The 17,137-nt window shown below is 35.9% G+C and overlaps 1 protein-coding gene across 1 annotated transcript in view; it reads right to left on the bottom strand.

Annotated features, from left to right (window-relative positions):
• Positions 1-692: 692 nt before the first annotated feature.
• The window catches only part of CNOT2 (CCR4-NOT transcription complex subunit 2), an 84,284-nt gene continuing 67,839 nt past the window's right edge, over positions 693-17,137 (bottom strand). Inside the window, exons 7-15 of the mRNA XM_054278028.1 lie at positions 16,153-16,278; positions 13,514-13,638; positions 11,904-12,024; positions 11,636-11,792; positions 9,778-9,839; positions 9,632-9,681; positions 8,730-8,830; positions 8,002-8,146; positions 693-1,188 (exon numbers count right to left, since the gene is read on the bottom strand). Coding sequence (XP_054134003.1) covers positions 1,102-1,188; positions 8,002-8,146; positions 8,730-8,830; positions 9,632-9,681; positions 9,778-9,839; positions 11,636-11,792; positions 11,904-12,024; positions 13,514-13,638; positions 16,153-16,278 — 974 coding nt within the window. The 3' untranslated portion in view covers positions 693-1,101. The remainder of the gene's footprint in view (positions 1,189-8,001; positions 8,147-8,729; positions 8,831-9,631; positions 9,682-9,777; positions 9,840-11,635; positions 11,793-11,903; positions 12,025-13,513; positions 13,639-16,152; positions 16,279-17,137) is intronic.

Genomic DNA, 17,137 nt, shown 5'->3' with positions numbered 1-17,137 from the left:
TTGTTGAAGAAATAATTTCACAATCTCAAATCAAAGTCAACACTGCAGTGAGGAGAGCTTTTCTACTTTATTACAAAGAGAAGAAGCCTTTATGTGGTCAGAAAATACAAGATTGATCTTTTTTTTTTCTCTTCCTATGAAACGCTGCTGTTCAAACAGCCAGAGTGAATTGTCTCAGTTCACTTCTTTAAGTCCCATCACATTCACTTGGGTATGGATGTCCTTGGCTGCTGAAAATCTGGCCCTTTAGTGCACAGGGCGACAAAGTAGTCCCCTGACCAGCAGTTCCAGAATGTCCCGTTTTCATATATTGCATCCATGCACACCTCCTAAAAATGAGGTACAGCAGGGCAAACATTTTCCAAAATAGATGTCATATATATAATATATACACATTCGTACATACATACCTTTATTCATGTGATGTCCAAAAATTTAAAAAAAATGTACACATTTATTACAAAATCGTAACAAAGACTGGACAGTGTTTTGCTCATTCTGGAAAGATGAAGCTCAGTAATACACAACCCTGGAAACTAACCAGAGACTGTGGCAATATCTTTCTTCTAAACAGTCAGATATTCTTGCATTAAGCTTGGCGAAAACTGCCTTTCAAAGACAGAAGGGGAAGTAAAATGAAGGAAGCAAACCTTGCTCATCTTTCCAAATGAAATACGAGAAGGATCTTCACATAAAAATGCACAAACATTTTTTATTACCAATAGTGCTACAATGAACAATGCAAATTTTGTTGTCTAATTTTTTGTCTTTTTTCTTTTTTTTTGTTTTTACATTTTGGAAAACTAAGTGGTAAACTTTTGTCAGTGTACTCGCTTGTCTTTACAGACCCAAGCTTGTCTGCTGGCAAAAAAGGAAACAAAAACAAAAATTCAGACCCTGCTCAAACTAAAGAAAAACAATTACAAATTTAGTTGTTGGGCAGCACATAATTAGTAAGGCAGGACCTCAAATGGTGACCCTTCGCATGAGCCAATTGCCAGATCCTCAAGGAATTAAAACCAGGATGCCTGAGCCACATCAGTTCTGCAGTTATGTTGAGTATTGTGCTGAGACAGCCATACCCCAAGAAAAGGGAAGTCTTTAGAAGGCTTGCTGAGCAGGGTTGTAGTTGAAGGTTGATGGCAGATGAGGCCTTTCTTCTAATTTGTCATATTCCAGGTGGAACTCCTACAATTAAAAAAAGAGAAAAAAAGACAAACTCTTTTAAAACAATGTATCATTTACCTGTGAACACCTAGTCTACCAGGCATACTTGAAAAGCACAAATACAGAGGGGATCATGTACTAACTTATCCTAAGGCAAAACCACATGACTTTGCTACCTTGAATTCCATATTTTAAGAAGAAAAAAGTATATATTACAACAATCCTAAGCCTTTACACCCACAACATGCAGACTTCTCTTATTCTTTTGAATGCTACATGACTCTCAGAACCCCTGTTATAATCTCAAACAATTTTATATATGCACATACACAAAACACAAATACACAGTCACAGCATGAGCTGAATTATAAACACAAGCTGTCTTTCAAAGAGACAGAGTACAGAGGCTTATTCTGGATGAACTAAAGTTTGGGAATATTTTTGTGTCATACTACCAGACCAAATAGCTTCATGAAGCACCAGGGGAGGTTCAGGATGGACATGAGGGAGGTGTTCCAGAAACAACTGGACTTAGTGCTAAGGTCTGTTTGACATGGTGGTGATCAGTCAAAGGCTGGATTTGATCTTAGAGGTCTCTTCTAACCTAAATGATTCTGTGAAAATGTCCAGGTACAAAGTACTGAGACCCACTTAAGCCAAAATTCATAGAAATATTCCTCCATATTTCATACTCATATTTACACCCTAGGCCCACCAAATCTGAAATATTATATTCTTCAGACCCTTTAAGCAGTTTAATTGTGTCTCATCCCATTTAATCTTCATTCAAGAAACAGGGTAAGCAGAAGTTTCAGAAGTGTTTTTTAGGGGTACTTCTTGGTAATTCAACAACAACAACTTTGGACATGCACAGAAAATTATTTTATCTAACTTGGTGGAGAACCTCAGCAGAACAACCTTTGTATCTGCAAAGCAAACTTAGCCCACTATTTTCACACAGAGATGAAAACACATGAGCAATGAAGAGATTATTTTAGAACACTCTCTAAAGTGATTAAATAGTATAATACTTCAGTACATGTAAATCTGCATTAAATCAATGCAAGAACAGAAATAAAATCTAGGAAATCCAACTCTTATAACTCTCTTCTTTCAAGGCAAAACAAGGTCCATTTAGCATAAAAAGAACATTCAGCATGGCAAAGAAACAAAGTAGAGGAAAATGCGAAGCATTGTGCACTCCCCTGAGAATGCTATCCCTAAAACTGGAAAACCCTAGCAAAAACTATACAGCCATCTGTACTGAAATGCTGCACATCTGCTTCATTTCTAGTTCCCAGCTCTCTACTCCAGCCAAAGATTTTTTGTTGTTGGGTTTTGTTTGGTTGGTTGGTTTTTGGGGGTACTTTATTTATTTAGGTGTTGTGTTTGTTTGTTTGAGCTTTTTTAGGTCATATATACACAAGTGAATTACTTCTGGCATTCCTAATAAAAACTGCATGCCAGTTGGTGCATGCTGTCTTTTTGGGCAGATACACATAGGCTGAGACTGAAGAGATTGGGTAAGAAGCAAGATCAAGGGGTACAAATCCATACGTGTACTTTGGTGTCAAAGGCTGGATTAGGCTGGGTGGATCTCAGGGGGCCTACAGGAAGGGTGGAGAGGGACTTTTTGCAAGGGCACAGGACAAAGGGAAGTGGCTTTAAGCTGAAGAATGGCAGCATTTAGACTGAGTACTAGAAATAAATTCTTCACTATGAGGGTGGCAAGGCACTGGAACAGGCTACCCAGAAAAGCTGCGGCTACCCCATCCCTGAAGTGTTTAAGACCAGGTTGGATGGGGCTTTGAGCAACCTGGTCTAGTGGAAGGTGTTCTTGTCCATGGTACAGGGGTTTAACTAGATGGTCTTTAATGTTTTTCCAACCTAATCATTCTATGATTCAATGATCTCCAGTAATTCTGCAGTCATTTTATAATAGTAAAGATACCACTCAAGCTTTCTCTGCCTTTCATGGCTGTCAAAGTCTCTTTCTTTCACATAACCATGGAAGGGCCAATAGATACTATCCATCTATGGTCAACTTCAATCAGTTAACTGAGCTTCCACAAGCTCTGAAATGCCTTCAAAATGACCCTTGGCAAATTGCTAATTAAACCAGTAAGATACAGTAAGTATCAGAAACCAGAGAGTATCAGTATCCTAAAAAAAGGTTTTCCAAAGTTAAGGCTGTTGTGAGCCTCTACTGGCAGTGGGAGCTGCTAATAAGGTGTCTGTAAAAAAGCTCAGGGGGCTGAGCAATCCTTTGTGTCCCACAAACTGGAAGTCCCTCCTTCAGAAGGAGTATGTTTCCCTATCAAATTTTCTCTACAAGTATGTGAGTTCGTATTTCAAACTGTCATTGACTGTTAAAATAAACAGGCTGAAAACAGCCTTGATTTGCATCCCAGTGTCAGTAAAGCTCAAATTCAATATTCAGTAGCACGTAGGAACACCTGAAGTTCTGCCTGACAATACCTAAAAAAGACTTCACTGACCAGTATTTCTGGAAACTAAAAGCCAATTATTTATTACATAGGGGAAAATACTTACAGGTACACTTTATGTTTTTGCTTTTGCCACTGTAGTTTAGGATGTCAACAGCAGCAGTGGTATTATTTAACATAAACAGATATGAAAAAACCTAAAAAATCCCACTTATCCATTGATAAATGTGCTAAATTGCTTTCTTTTCCACATGGAGGTAAGAATTAAAACTTAAATACCCTTTATTAACCAGAAATAATGAGTACTGAATGTGTGTGAAAACTTACAGCTTGTGTGACACTAAATAAATTGTTCTATGCAAACAAAATAATCACCTCTCATGTCATTGTGAAAACCTATTTGATAGCAAAGTACATGAGTCTGTACATGTACAAACAGTAACAGGCAAGGATACTTAAGGTAGGAGAGGATTGCTTAGGATGATCCATAGCAGTTATAGAGCAAAACTAAACAAAAAAAGTTACCAGAATAGGCCTGAGGACAAAATATTCTGGATTGTTTAAGTCCACGAGAGCAGAGTAAAAATTCCATGGCTAGCTTAAAAATTCCCAATGGGACTTAAAAGTAGCATTTATACTGACTTAAAGATGGATGCAAAGACCCACTTTAGGGGCTGAACTAAAATACTATGCCACATCTTTACTGGAATAATAAATTTAACTTTCTAGTAATTATAACAGAAATTATTATTTCAATTAATACTGATCTTGACAGGATAGGGAATAATTTAGTCTAGACAACAACCCTGACAAGCAAATAAACACTTAAAAATTTAATTTCCTCTCCCATGAAGAATTCCATGTTTTAGAACTACATCATCAATGTAAAATGGTTTTACAATCTTGGACTCTAAATTAATTCTCCTTACTGAAAAGTAAGAAGAAAATTCAAGCCGCTTACTTCAGACAACTTAAGTCAGGATTTCAGTAAGTGTGCAATTGCAGAAAGCACTTTTGGTGTCAGAGGTACTTCCCCTCCTCTCTCATGTCTCCTCAACAGCAGCAAACTATAGCCAAAACCTCAGCCAAAAAAAAAAAAAAAATCAGTGTCTTTAACCTCAGCATGTCTTTAACCTAGGGCATCTTCACATGCCCTAGGATGTGGAAAGTATGTAACAAACATGTGTAATCAGAATTTTTCTGCTTTTTATTTTGCATTTAAGGTGAATTTGAAGTTTATCACTCATATTTTTTTTTCACTTTTTACTACCATGTATCAAATCAGAATTAATTTTATTTCCTAGTAGTTCAGGAATTCTCATTACTCTGCTACTTTGCTTCTATTACCCATTAAGAACATAAAAGTAGAGCCTACAGTTTAATAAAAAAGATAAAAATATTACTTGATTTTTCTTGAAAGAAGTTATTCAGCCTTCTTTGCTTTTGTTATAACCAGTCCAGAACACTAAATCTACTAAATCACAACTGGTTTATGTTTTTAAAAATGTAAGTTTTAAGATTTAGTTGTGCTACCTAAAGTAAACTGCTGTATTTCAGTGCAGCAATATTTCCCACTGCAGTGTAATTTAAAATAGGGACAATAAATACATAAGCTCATAATGCAAAATACACTATTTCTACAAAGCACAGCACATTAGGGTATGTGCTGCCCTATATTTGAGCATCTACACTAGAACAAGAACCAAATTTATAAAGCACCTTGAAAAATAATTGAATATGCACACATGAGACAGTAATTTATGAGCAAGTATTCCTGTACACCAGCTTCAATGAAGGACTAGTGAAACTGTTCAGCAGCAATTATTATTGTGGCCTTCTAAGGCACTGATATTCCCAGCATCCACTAATAATGTAACAGTTACAATAAGAGATTGCAATTTATCAGAATTCTCTTTTCCAGTTCCTTATAGGTCTAATTTCCTGAAATATTTATGAATTACTTCTGCATTTGTTAGGAAAAAAACTACTTTGCTGTACTTTTCTTTGCATCCAAAGCAACACGGTGTTACCAAGTATTGCTGTTCTTGTTAGGGTGAGTCTGCATTAGTCCTCCTCAGAGGAAATGTGCACTATAGAAATTAATACCACAGGTAACATTACCATGGAATGCTAAGATCACATGACATGTACCTAAGTTCTTATTTATTTATCAAAGGTGAAAATGTCACAGAATTAATTCTAGTATGCAACTCATTTTCCATGCAACAAAAATCTCAGTTTCCCCCAAAATCATACTCTAGCTACCTGTGACCAATGGCCAATTTGCCTGCTCAAAGTTAAATAAAAATTTCAAAATAATATTCCAGTTCAATTTTTTACATTATGGAATACACAAGCCTAGAAGACAAGATATTATTGCTTCTTATGGACATTGGGGGAGAATAAATAAAATAATCACATTCATTGTTGCAATACCACTACAAGTACAAAACTTTAGAAAATACTATCTCTCTTCTTACTAGCTGTCAATCGGTTCTTACTGCTGGGGAATTACTTTCAGCATGCAAATAAAAAGAAGAGAATCTATGTAGACCTTGTGAAAAACCATTCAGAGAACAGTAGTGTTCCTGTCTCTCCATATCTCAGGAATGCCCAGCAGGAGGATGGAGTGTACATCACTCAAGCACTGGATCCTGAGTTTCAGAATAGCACTCAAGATTCCAAACAGAGACAATACTGTCCTAGAGTAATGCTAAGCATCAAATAGCAGCTGCATACATTTACCACAGATAGAAAAAGGAGACACTGAAGAGGTTATTATTACCCTTATACAATGGGTATTATCTTTTTCCTCCTAGTAAAAAGAAATGCTGTGTGTCCACACAAACTAAAACGGCAATTCCACTGACATGTGAAACTACACAAGGCTTGTTGCTTGTAAATAAACAGAACACATTCATTTGACTCCAGAAAAGAAATCTATCCTTTCTAAAGGTAATTACATCCCCTCTGATGATCTTAGGCAATAATAAATTAGCTTCAAACAGCATCTTGGGGAATCCAAGGAAGTATACCATGCAGCAAATGAGTACTTCAAGTAGAAACAAATGGTTTCCTTCTGTTTGTGTTTTCTTATTGAGGCGTGGCACTTTTGTTTGGAAATTTTGGAATTACCTTGCACTTAGGAAAACCTTTAATAGCAGGGCTCACCATTAAACCTGTCAGTTACAGACTCCTGGGTTTTCCAGTAGCAGTAGAAAGTCAGCAGAAGCAAGGAGTCACACGTACAATTGGATAAAGAATCTCCTGTACCCTTCAGGGCAACTGGAATGTTGATTCTTGAGGGGACTTTGCACAAACTATGCCAAATTACTGGGTGGAGGGGGGAAGGAAATAAAAATATCATGTAACTAGTTCATGTCTAGATGCCAAGTGGCAGTATAGACAGAGGAGGACACTGAACTTTATTCTCTTTAAAATAGGTGTTTATAAACACATCAACAGACATGTAACTATTTCATGCAATGTTCCCTAATCTCCAAATGAAATGCATTTTCAGCGAACAATTCATAAGTTGGGCTGCAGGTGAAAAGATTTCTTATTCTATGAAATACCTAAGCCTGTGGAACCACAAAACATAGTTACAACATGCTGGAATCACATCTATTAAGTTCAAGGCTTCAAGGTTAATCTGATTTGATCTGTTGTTTTTTAGAGAAAAGAAGAGTGTGATACAGTATCTACAGATGGTCTGACATAAAACATTATGGACAGAATGGGACCAACAGATCATGACGGTTGGGGAGGGAAAAAGCTATAGCTTTCTGATTTTTTAATGCCTCTTGGTCTACAGGATAGAAAACAAGCATCATGGAAATATGCCTCCTCCTTAGAAGAAGTTATTTATTTCAAAGAACTCTGATTTTCAAACAACAGAGCATGGAATTCCCGGGTATGGTTAAGGAGAGATTGTACCCAAAAACCAAAAAAGCGTTCCCTGCACCCATCCAACATCCATTTTAAATTCCTAAGTGAGGTGTGATAGCATCCTATTTCATTTTCTAAAACAAAGTAAAAAAATGTTTGCAAGTGCAATTTCTAAAATGCCAAATAATGCTTTCCACTCAACTCTATGCTGTGAGAAGAGCTTTCAATTTTAACAAAACTCCTAAAAGAAGTCCTATGTCCTTCTACCTCCCAAAGAAAAGTGGAAATAAGAGAGACAGCTCCTTATTTTCCACAAGCAGGGCAGTGTTTTAGACAACCTTATTTCTCTCAGACATCAGAAATTAAGGCAATGAACCTATATAACAGGAGAAGAAAAAGTCAGATATCTTTGTGAAGATTTTTGTGTTTTACTCTTGTTGTTGTAAAAATACACAGTTCACAGTGTATTTAAAGTATCTACACAAAGGAAAAGAGATACCTTAGCTACTTTCCTCCAGTTAAGACAGTCAAAGAAGTAATATGTTCCCCTCTCGTACGTATTGGTTTTCATTGTTGGCTCCATGCCGGGTGCCCTGGTGATCCATACTCGTTCTTCTTTGTGGTATCTCCAATCCCGGTTAAATCTTTCATTTGTAACAGAAAGGAAAAGTAATTCTTAGTGTGAGTTATCTGAAACTGACTTAATAAACTAACTTTATGGGTTTCAATCTTTACTATACAATGCACTCAAATCCCAAACAAAATTTCTCCAACATGGTTAAACCTGTGATTTCATACCTCTTCCATACAGTTCTTATACCTCAAACTAAAATACATAAGAAAGTTCAAGTCTGGTAGGTTCTACCAGCAAACTCTTTTTATGAGTATTTACTTGGTTCTGATTTGGTTGATGACAGGCAAGTTACACATTCAATAATGACTGGCACCTGCCATATTTTCCACAGTGCTTCATAATGCAAAATACATGAGATGGGCCTTTGATTTCCACTATACAAATGTAAAAAAACTCTGTACAAAATGACACCAAGGTTGGAGGAGGTATTTTAAAAAAGCTTTACCGTTCGAGATTTACTAAGCTTCCTGCTTTCAATGTCTAACTTGTTGGGTGTTCTGGTTTTTGTTTTGGTTTTTTTTTTTTTAACATCTGCCATTTCATTATTGCAATAGCTTAACTCATATAAGACTGACAAAATAGTTTGAACGTACAGCTCTACTGCTGCTAATAGCTGTAATACATCTCCTCCATTCATGTAATAGAGATAAAACAGGAGATCTTCTCCATATCGGCCAAGTTTTATTGCAGCCAGCTGCAAAAGATTGAAGAAAATGAGGATGAAAAATCACAATAGACAAATGTTTTAAAACACACTACCCCACTTAAATAACATAAGAATACATCCAGAACTTCCATCCTTCTATTCTAAGTGTGTTGAAAATGATATTCTAATACAACAGGAGTAATAATTATTAAAACAATTAATTTTTCTCCACTTTTAGTTAGCCTTTCCAAGTTAGAGGTTACAATAGAAAAATAGAGATGTAACAAACGAACAAGACAGAATTTTCTCCCTGTTAAGTGCGTATTCCCATCTACATATTTTATTTCAAAAAAATCAAAACCACAACTTCTGCATGTATATGTTCCCTTCACACCCTATTAAGTAACACTACTAAAATTTCTTATGCTATTTTTCAATGATCCCTTCAAACAGTTGAAAGAAAATATATCTCAAAAAATTCCTTTTCATGTAGATATGGAATGCAACAGATAAATGAGAACACAATTCTGATCTTATCTCAAGAAGAAATATCTCAATTTAATTTGCCATTTGAACTCTATCACAAAAAAATTCAACTTCACATGAAGGGCAAACTCTTAAACACGCGTTGTGCTTTTTAGCTATTCTTTTGCATGTCCATTCTCTTTTTGTAGGATATAATGGGTGCTCAGTGTGTCACATCAGCCTGTTAACTCAACACTGCTTCTAGAAAGATTGAGGACATGCACAAAATGCACTGACTTTGAACACCTATCTGAAAAGAAATTTAGAAAATTACTGGTAATAAATTAACAAAAAATGCACTCACACACACACACACGTACTCACCTTATCCCTAATGTGAATGTTAGTTAAGTATTCAGATGGAACATGGAAGTCTAAAAAAGAATCGGAATTGATGCAACTATTAAGACATGTAAATGAATATAATTTGCAAATATTAATACTGAATTTAATAGTTATTTCTCTCTTACCTATGTCTTGAGGTCGACAAGGTGATGATGCCCATGGGGATGCAAATTTGGGATAAAGATTTCTGAAGAAAAAAGAAAAGCATAAATTAATAAAAATTAGCCTCCAAACCAACCAACCAACCAACCAACCCTTCCATAATCAATTTCACAAACCTAAGAGCTATATCACACAACCAAATCCTCAGCTGGGGTGAGAAGATAAAAGGAAACTTTCCTAAAGCAGTCACATTTATTATTTTTCTTTTTAATATGCAGAGCAATGTTGCATTTAAACTGCTATTGGAAACTACAGGGTCAAAATTTTCTTCTAAATCTATCTTTCCTTCAGGTTGGGTGCCAGAGGTCCCAACCTTTTTCAGGTATCCAGTGTTATTATGCAGGGTTTCAACTTAACTAGGAACAGTTGTCACAACCCTGGTGGGTTCTGATTTATTAGCCTACAACGTAAAAGGGGAGGAAAAATTTGTTCTGGCAGGTTGCTATTTAAAACTAACCAGTAAAGATTTTACTCTTCCTCAATACGGGAGTTAGAAAGGATAATTTAAGCCACTAGCAATAAATACAAAATTCTAAAATTTTGTTTCTAAAAGAACATTAGTTTCTAAGTTTTTATGTCACATAGGTATTTTTACCAACCAAGCTACCACACAGGGCAGAAACATTTGCCTTTTCATATGTGACATAGTTTTAGTTTTTCCAACAACAATCCACAGAGCAAGGGAAGAACATTTAACATAAGGAGAGATGGCAGACCAGACACTGAGGTCTACATGGGCTGCTTGCAAAGCTTTTTTGCAGCATGAAGTAAAACCAGCTTTATAGTATATAAACTGTCTGCATCAAATGTTAGCTCCTATCCTCTCCATCCAAGAATCTAAATACACTATGTACAGTAATTAAATACTAAAAATACAGTTATTTACGGCATAGCTGCTAAGAAAAGCAGAATAATAAGGAGCCATTTTTCCTGTGCTTGATATCCACATTCATCAAGCTTCCCTGATTACGTACAGCTCCATATAAATTTATGAAAGATGGAAACTATGTGTGTACGCTGTCTGGTCTTTGTTTTTTTTAATATATTATGTGCAGACCTTAAAATATATATAGTACTCTGTCTATAAGGCTAACACTATATAAATCTGTGATAAAACAAAAAGGTGTGAGATTTTCATCTGAAAGAGCACCAGAAATTAATTTTTTTTTCACAACTGCAGTCATCTGAAAGACACTAGTTTTGTCTAAACTGATCTGAGTTCCTTCAGTAATTAGTGTAAAAATAAAGGTACCCTGGGTTGGCTGGTTATTCATCTCCCCTAAGTCTAAAGCACTCCTTCTAGCATTTGTGCAGTCACTAACTACTTTCCTCCCCACTGCCTCTATTGCAAACCTAGATGACTAAACTAGTTTATTTAGGTGAACTGAGTCACTGGAAGTCAACTACTTTCATTTAAACTAATCTTCAGTGCAGCCTAACACTACAGGTGTTCTGTTCATCATTACACTATATAAATCTAATTTATCCCCAAACTGCTGAGAGTTAAGTGTAAATATCCCCAAGGAATATTATTATTAGAAAAGGAATGTATACATTACATTTATAAACAATATACTGTCAATTCCTTGAAAAAAGTCCTAAAGAAGTTAGGAGAATAAACAAAGCCAGGTTTACTGAAAGCTTGCCCTGAAGCACAATTCTCTTTGTTATGAAAATTTTATTTTATTGTCATTACATTTTCAAATGTTATTTGGCAAACCAGCTTGCGGGTTTAATAGCTGAGTGGACCAAGTGAACGGACTATGAATGACAGCATAATAAAACCAAACGTGAAGACAGGATTAAATCCCAGAAACTTACTCAGGAGAGTTGAGATTGAGACCTAGTGTTGTTAAATCACTTCCTAATGCAAGATGTACCATTCCTGGATCTGTCTCTGCTGCCCTGATGAATGTTAACAAGCCAATCATTCCAAACTGGTCCGTCACCATCCCTTGAGGAATGTTGGTAACCCGACCTGCGAAAGAACAACAAATTAATTTTCTCTTTTTAAGAAGTAGAGGAATCAACAAGGTAATCTAAATGACTGTCAAAACTTTTAAAGCAGAAAAAGTGGAATGACACATACCATCAGGTAACACCTGGATCCCTTTTTTCTGCTGGTTGTTGTTTTGCGTAGTTGAACTTTTATCTCCAGGAAACTTGGGCCCATCTGTGCTGGATGATGTTTTGCCTGATGTACTCAAATTCTATTAAAGATAATTTGCAGAGTTGGTATGATGGAAAAAAAACCAAAATGGAAATATTTATTTCCCATATCTTTTCAGTCAAGCACTCTAAGCCAGTACATCAAGTCACTTCAATAAATGCCATCAAGCTGAAGCCCCTGAGTTCTGCTGACAAACCTTATGTAGTATTGAATCATTTTCCAAAGTATACCTGTCATACAGAACTACCATTAATAGGCTAAAAGTTTGCAGTCTACAAGAATAAATTATTTTACACTCGAGTTGGAATACACAGTCGATATCCCAAGTGCCTGTGACTAGAGGTTCCTTGGCTCACCACATCATGGATATTCCCCATAGTCCTGCTCCTGCATAACACTCCATGACACAGTAACAGATAATACTTAAGCCAAATTCAGGTGCAAGTAACATACAACTGGCACATTTGCAGCTATCAGGAAAGACATATAAACATTATATCTGATATAAACACTATGCCAGACACACTGTGTCTGGCAAGAAAACAGACTATGCTCCAGGAATCTACCTACTGACAAAATATATTTGCCATGTGTATAATTTCTAACTCTTTCATAGTCTTTATAACAAGTCTACAGTTACAGAATTAATCACATTTACTCTCCCCTCTCCTTACTGTACACAGTACTAATCCTATCAGAACATTTTCCTCATTATAAAACTGCCCACAACACTTGGGGGCGGGGCCAGACTTCCTCATGTCTCTCTTTTTGAGCAGTTCATTTTTCAGTTCTTACATGAGTTTGTAGTCATGTCTACTACTTATTCAGTAATTATGGCACTGTCATTAACATATTATTTGCAATTAGAAGTAATAAACCAATCAGTAAGTAGAAACTAGCTCACTGTTTGCATATAATACCATTTTTTTTTATTACAAAGTTTTCAGAGTAAACAATGAAGAACAGCCCACAATCTTATGCTCTCAGCTATATATCTAATGGACAGTAATTATGCCAATACTTAAGATATCATGTACCTCACTAGTCTACAATATAGTCATCAATGCTCTCTATTAAGAGAGTTTGTTCCCTCTGATTCCACATCTCCATTAAGCATTTCACCTTAAAGAGATATTGTACCACCTAACTTTTAAAGGACTGGACAACTTTGAAGAAAAATCTTAAAATGTGTAGATAACTACTACTGATGAGAGGCATCAGTAGCAAAAAGATGAGCTACAGTTGATAGAAAAAAAATTACAAATTATAAACTTAAAAAATATTACCAATTCTCAAAAATAAGTTTTGACGTGTCCAAGCAGGGCGACTGTTTGGACCAAAAACCTTACTGAGAAATTCCATTTACATAATCACATTTTAAATGCTGCTTATACAAAATCTCTCATTAATTTAGAAGGGAAAAACTGAAAAAATCTCTTATTGCAAATATAATCACTGACCATTTCAAAATATAATCACCAAAAGAAATATGAACACTGAAAATAAGAGAAGATTTAAGGTTTGCTTACAGATTTATTGTCGTCATTACTCGATGTTGGATCTTTGTAGCTGGAGCCTGGTAATGCTGGAAAATCTTCATTGTGTATTGAAAAGTCCTGGGACTGCTCACTTGCTGGTTTTGTTACCATCCCAACTATCATCAAAATGAAAGCAAGAATAATATTAAATGACTGCTAAGTAAAAACGCTTTCTTCTGCTGATCTTGCTTACTGTCCATTTTCATTACGCGCAAGCTGTACAGCGATGACTTAAGGAACAGGTAAAGCAAAACAAAGCGTATTCATTCAAAACATCCACACATATTAGACTAAAGCCTCTTATTTAAGTGTGAGCTGAGACACACTCTGGGTTAAGTTCATAGGCACATCCACTGCACCTGTTTCGCACATCTAAATAATCAAATCATCTTTACAGGCATTGTTAAAGCTGTATTTGGGTAAATCCACTGATAAGGATGTACTGCTTTTAGAAGTATAATACATTTTTTCTCCATCCCCAAAGTACATGAAGAATTTTTTTTGCATAATCTCTTCAGAAGCATGTATTCTCAAAGGACAACCAGCTAACTTGCAGCAGAATATGTTAACAATTAAATACTTGCCTGTGACATGAAGGTGACTCCTACTTTCAGTGTAAAAACTGAAAACATTTAGCCTGTAACTCTCAGTGCTCTGATCCTAACTTTAAAAAAGCAGCCCAGTCACATAGGAACATGGATTCTGACAACTGAACAGGAACTTGTTTTTAATGCCAGTTCAAACCAAACCAAACAAGCCACCACATCACACATCCAAGGGTGACTAGACTTTGCTGAGACATAATTCAGTGATTTGGTTGCAAAGGACACTGCACTAGAAGAACAGAAGACAGAAGGAAGTCTAGGTCCTGGTTTTTGAAGATTCTTAGTAGATGGATAGGACTAAAATGGTTCCGTAGATGACAACACATGACTTTCTTCAGTGTTCTGGAATTAGAGATCAATGTTTCTTTATTTAAGGAAATAAACCAACATTGAGTTAATTGTTTCTGCTGTTCAGCCTTTTCATCCAGAGTTATTACAATTTCTTCCACTGGATGAATAAAATTGATAATGAATTAACTTTAATGGATATTCTTATTCCATCTAAAAGCTATTTGAAGTACAATTTTCCTGAATAATTAAGCATGAGGAAAGTAGGTCTCTGCTCTGTTTTGAGCTTGCTCTTTCTTGTCCACAACCAGAAGTGCTCTCCTTATTTTGTGCTGGAAGACAACATCCAAAGTATTCACATTTTCATTTTTTGACTGCTTCTACCTCCATACTCAACTGCTGCACTAAGCAGATGCTCAGGGTAGCTCTTTGGAGAACTGTATTTCGTGGTTTATCATGCAGTCATGCAATAGCTATGCTAGCACCAAAATTGGGAAATGGTGTAAGCAAAAGAACAATTACAGACATTTTTATGCTGCAGTGCTGTTTAATACTGAATTCAAGCTCCCTGCTGGAAGTGCATCTGTGTGGATCTCCCTCCTATCTTCTATCAGTTTTTCACATACTGTCTTCTTTTTCCAGAGCTGGAACTAGATTGTCCTTAGGGTTCCTTCCCATCCAAGCCATTTTATGTTGGACAAAATCATACATAAGCCTCAAGCTGTACTAAGTCTCCATTCATGCTTGGTTTTGAGTGTCATTATGTGGGGAAGTCACTTTTCCCCCATGTTTAACAATTCAGTTTAATTTGCTTAACTCTTTCTCACAGCTATCTTATGCAGAGGGCCCTGGTTATGCCAAATCCATGCAGCTACTTTCTCTTGATAATGTGGTATCTCTTTTGTCCAACTGAAGTTGGAGCTATCTCTGAAGAACACTAATGTTTTATAGCTGGAAAACACTAAGTTATTTTTGGTTCAAAATTTGACAAGTGTCACAAAAATAACTTATGGTTATAAAAGCAACTTTTCACAAGAGCTGATGCAACATGCGTAACAAAATCTACTAAAGCAGTAACAAAAAGAAGGTTTTGTACCTCACGCTAAGCTTACCTGAATTTTTTCAAGACCCAAATAGTAAGATTTGTATCCACCTAAAGGTTTTTCCTTTTATTATTTTTTTAACCTGTACAGCAAGAATTATATGACACATACTTGGAATCTGAGTGATAATAATTGATGCTTACAGGTTATTTTTTGAAATCTGACACTCATCATAAGGGTGACACTGAACAGTACAACAGCAAATACTATCAAATAAACAGTGAAAGTTTACAGTACGTTTACAGCTTATGACTTTTTACACAGTAACACCTCTACTAATAAAACACTATTCCTGCAAGTTGCTACTCAGACATCAACAGCTCTTGTCTATATGTAATTTGAATAAAACCTATTGCCTAAGAAATTTCTAGAGTGAGCAGCCTCAGAGCAATCATACTATACAAACCAAAAACCCCAACAATCCCTATTGACAGTAAAACTAGAACACACGTGTTCTAGTACTTATGAACAGGAGTCTCCAATCACAGGTATCAATTATTCATTTTTAAAAATGAGTCTTAGCAGCTCACATGTCTGGCATTTTTGAAAAGACTGTCTATAATCTTATGAACAGCTACAGGTGAATCAAGCAAATTTCATTTCATTCAGAGAGCTTTCAAAAGTTTGGTCTTACCATAGGGTGCCCTTCCAGCTAAAGGGTTTATTAATGGAGTTGGATTGCCACTTCCTTCCCTTCTGTTTCTGTCTGCTAGTGCTGGAAAATCTGAGAGGTCCAGTCCTGTCACATTTTCACTTCCATCTACAACAAAAACAGGTATTCTTAACTCCCTTATGTATTTTTGTCAGAGACTTCATTATGAGCAAGATAAATGTAGGAAGTATTTTCTTTCAAGTTGATATTTTTTCTCATTCAAGTAATTATTACATATAACTACAGCCTTTGTGTTACAAGATGACCCTAAAGAGCATCAGGATGTTTGAAGTTTGCTTTCAAACGACAGATAAGTAGCATTTAGTAAAGCCTACTCCACTTGAATTAAAGTCTGTACATGCAGAATACAGGCAAACTACCAAAATTCCAGTTCTAGAATAGGTATTGAAATTTGTCTTAAATCTGTTTTAAGTTTGAAGAATTATCAAGAAGAAATTTGAGAGAATAACCCATATTAGCAGCAGCATCAAAGAGCTCTATTGTCCTTAGATAAGGTAAGATAAAGCTGAAGCAGCTGAAAAGCCAATGCAGTGCAAATTACATGGGAACACTTTTTGATTTGCAGCAGGAAATGCTACAGAGGTGAGGCCAGAGCTGCAGCTCTATAAAAATGTCACAATGTCCTAGGGAATGCCCAAACCATTCCACTCTTGTGACATCACCAGCACCTCAGGTTGCTTCATATACGCAGCCACATACAGAAACAACAGCACACATCAACCTAAATCATTTACGGACAAAGATATTTTCCCCTCTCTAGTTCATTAAATTCAGGTGAAGAAGTAATTTCCAGAGAGAAATCACAACTTAAACAACTAACTGAAAGGATTACATGACAATTCAGCTGCTCAAAAGGAGTTTGAGATTAAAAAAAAAATGCTTTCACACTGCTTTTACATGCCTAATGTTTTCATAGAATATGGATAAATCTTCTCCAATACCCTTT

The sequence above is a fragment of the Melozone crissalis genome, unplaced genomic scaffold (assembly GCF_028551555.1).
Source record: "Melozone crissalis strain CALT ecotype California unplaced genomic scaffold, PUWL_Pcris_2 ptg000004l_1, whole genome shotgun sequence".
NCBI lineage: Eukaryota > Metazoa > Chordata > Aves > Passeriformes > Passerellidae > Melozone > Melozone crissalis.
This window is presented reverse-complemented; position numbering and strand designations above follow the sequence as displayed.